Here is a 3,147-nt window from a genome sequence, read left to right as displayed (position 1 = left end):
ACTTTCCTCGCCGGTACGCAATGTTCATTGAATCGGAAATTGTCGGAACATTTATGTACCTATTTTTCGGATTTCTACTACGTAAGCAACCTTCCCACGTGAATCCTACGCACGGCGTTATACATGAGGCCCCACCTGAACTTTTGAAAGAACATCCATAACATTCATCTGTTTGCATCTTATATAAATCAATATTCCAATTACTTGTAGACTATTCTGCACTACTTCTATTATATCATTTTATTTACTTCCACTATTATCTGTGTTAATGTGTTGCACTGTTGGAGGAGCCTGTGACCTAAGATGTTCATTGTCATAACTACACTGTAGCTATGCACACATGACAATAAAAGCCTTGAATCTTGAAGAGAGCTTAATGTAAAACTCTCTCTGGTGTTCAGGGACAGTAAAGGTGTGGGATACCCGACAGAAGGATTCACCTGTAGCCAACATGGAGCCCGGGGAAGGAGAAACTAAGAGAGACTGCTGGACGGTTGCATTAGGTGTGTGAAAGAAAAACATTTCATCTCTCCAAAAGACCAGTCCTGTTTCAAACTTCTGGTTAAGTGTTCTTTAACCATTATGAACGAAAGCACTGTTAACTGTTCCTTTGACCCTTTCATCACAGGTCATGCCTTTAATGATCAGGACCGCTGTGTGTGTGCTGGCTACGACAACGGCGACATCAAACTCTTTGACTTGAGAAACATGTCTCTACGGTGGGAAACCAACATTAAAAACGGGGTGAGGTGAACATAAGAAAACATGTTCTAATAAGTGGTGTGTGGGTGTTGATGTTGAACACTTCAGGAGAACATTTTCCTCTCCATTTCTTAAAGTCAGACAGCGTGGCTCCACGGCAAGAACATTACAACCACTTCTGAAGAAAAGGGGAACAAAGTGACTCAGTGAGCGCTGAGAGTAGTCCTCATATTAATACTCATGTTTCTATTCGGACAAACCGTGTAAACATACATTTGTTTTTCTCTTGCACTGCTACCTGATTGAGTCCTAGACACACACTGAGACAGATTTGGAGACAGCTCAAAATGACTTCCCTGCTCATAAAACCACAGAGGAAGTCTGTATGCATGTTACCCTCACACACCATTTACAAAGCACTGCACTGATTTCAAGAGGCGAGTTAAGGCAAGGCATGTTCATTTATATAGAGAGAGCACTTTACAAAATAAACATTACAAGTGCAAGAAAAACAAATCATAAACTTCACACTTCAATCCATTTCAAAACATTCATTTACAAATCAAGATAGTTACATTTTAAAGCAAAATAAAATAAGATAGGTATAAAATACAAGTTACAGTGCAGTTAAAGATATTCATAATTATTTGCTTTTAAAAAAGGCAGAAGCAAAAAATGAATCTTTTCGGCCTTGATTCAAAAGAAGTGAGAGCTGAAGCGGACCTGCAGTATTTAGAGAGTTCTCCCCAGATATATGGAGCATAATAACTGAACACTGCTTCACCATGTTAGCTTTTACTCTGGGGACAGAAAGCCTTCTCTTATTCATCACCTCCATTAACTCACCAGGGGTTTTTAACGTCCATTTCAACAAACATTCTGTTGTAAGGATAATAGTTTTCGGTGAATGTCCAGCGAGTGACTGTTGTGTTTTCTTACATCATGGCCAGGTATGCTGCGTGGAGTTTGACAGGAAAGACATCAACATGAATAAACTGGTTGCCACGTCACTGGAGGGAAAATTCCACGTGTTTGACATGAGGACCCAACACCCCACCAAGGGCTTCAGCTCCGTCTCAGAAAAGGTAATCGACCCGGGCGCAGACGGATGTTTGGCTCCCCCGAATGGGAAAAATGTCAAACGGTTGTTATTATTATTATTTTTACATTTGTGTGATACAGAGGGGGAAATCGTTTTGGCCATTTTCACAGCTGAAAGTGTTTGGGGTCGTGTTTGTCTTAATACTTCTCTGGGGCTATTTGTGACACGCCGGGCCCAAAATGACACCCGGCGCCGGTCCAGCCCTGAGAAGAAGTGGGGCTTTTTTGTTAGGGAAAATGTTAGAAAACACACTTAAACTGGGATTGAGCTTCACCAGCCAAGTGTTTGGCCTCATCTCATGAGAGATCAGAGGGCCTCCCGCTTTTATAAATTTATTTGTCCCGTTTTTTTTAGCGATCAGAGGTCTGCAACATTGAAAACCCAAGTGAAGTCCATTAGCATCCACCCTTTTATGATATATCAGTCTGCTATACATCCCCAGAATTAAGTCTTGATCTAAAAAATTAAGATAATCTGCGTAGCTCCCATCAGTCACACAAAGCTCTGAATGTTTGTTTCTATCATTTATGCGAAACAACTTAAAACAAGTAGGAATAAACTGGCAAGTGGATTCTTGAAGCTAGTAAATGTATGTCTATAAGTTTGAGTTAAACGTAGGACCTATACTTTTTGTTCTATTATTTACAGGGTGGGTCCCGCGGGGTCTCTACAAAATGAATTACAAAGTTGATCAAATCAAATTTAGCGAAAATGCGCGCTATTCAAACGCATTTTCCACAGCTTATTAACAATTTTGTAGGTTTGTTTTTCATAAGGTACGTCAACGTTGTCCCAAAAGAGGTATTTCATTCCTAATCAGTGCCCGTGCCTGAAATGTGAATACATTGCGTAGGTGTGTAAGTGTGTGATCTGTGTAGTTTGATTTATGGGCGTCCCGTTGGTATTGACGTCATCTGACAGGACAGTCGCACCTCACTGCTGTGATAGACGCGCGAAGCGGCTCCGGCTTTACGCCGGTTTGCGTGAAGCACATCGTTATGGGGAAATGCCAAGTTTGCTCGGCAAATGGGTTGGAAGAGTAAGGAGGACAGCAAGATTCAATACTGTATACTGTAGTTCCCAAAATGTGAGGTAAAGTGTGTCGCACAGGTAACCGGTTAATAACCAAAGTGGCGATGAGGGAGTCTAAAATGTTATGAGGGAAATGGCCTCTTGAAAAAACGGTCTTTGAAAGGGTTTTTTACCATTTTTGACTTCAGGAATGTTCCTGCGGCGTATACCGCTGATGTTATACCGGCTGATGTATGGCTCCGGCTATGAATGTCGTGAGTTTGAAGTAGGATATAGTTTGTTTTATTAGTCTCTTTTCCATGGCATCATAC

General features: G+C 41.2%; 1 protein-coding gene across 1 annotated transcript; it reads left to right on the top strand.

Annotated features, from left to right (window-relative positions):
• Window positions 1-401: 401 nt before the first annotated feature.
• Window positions 402-1,812, top strand: dnaaf10 (dynein axonemal assembly factor 10; the record flags this gene model as incomplete). The annotated part of the gene is made up of 3 exons (XM_010774507.1): window positions 402-503; window positions 629-744; window positions 1,653-1,812. Coding segments are annotated over 3 exons (378 nt in total), but the record flags the coding sequence as incomplete, so codon positions are not given.
• Between the last annotated feature and the right edge of the window lie 1,335 nt (window positions 1,813-3,147).

Source organism: Notothenia coriiceps, unplaced genomic scaffold (assembly GCF_000735185.1).
Source record: "Notothenia coriiceps isolate Sejong01 unplaced genomic scaffold, NC01 NC01_scaffold00014087, whole genome shotgun sequence".
Classification (NCBI taxonomy): Eukaryota; Metazoa; Chordata; class Actinopteri; order Perciformes; family Nototheniidae; genus Notothenia; species Notothenia coriiceps.
Note: the sequence above shows the minus strand (reverse complement) of the source record. Positions and strands in the feature narration are given on the sequence as shown.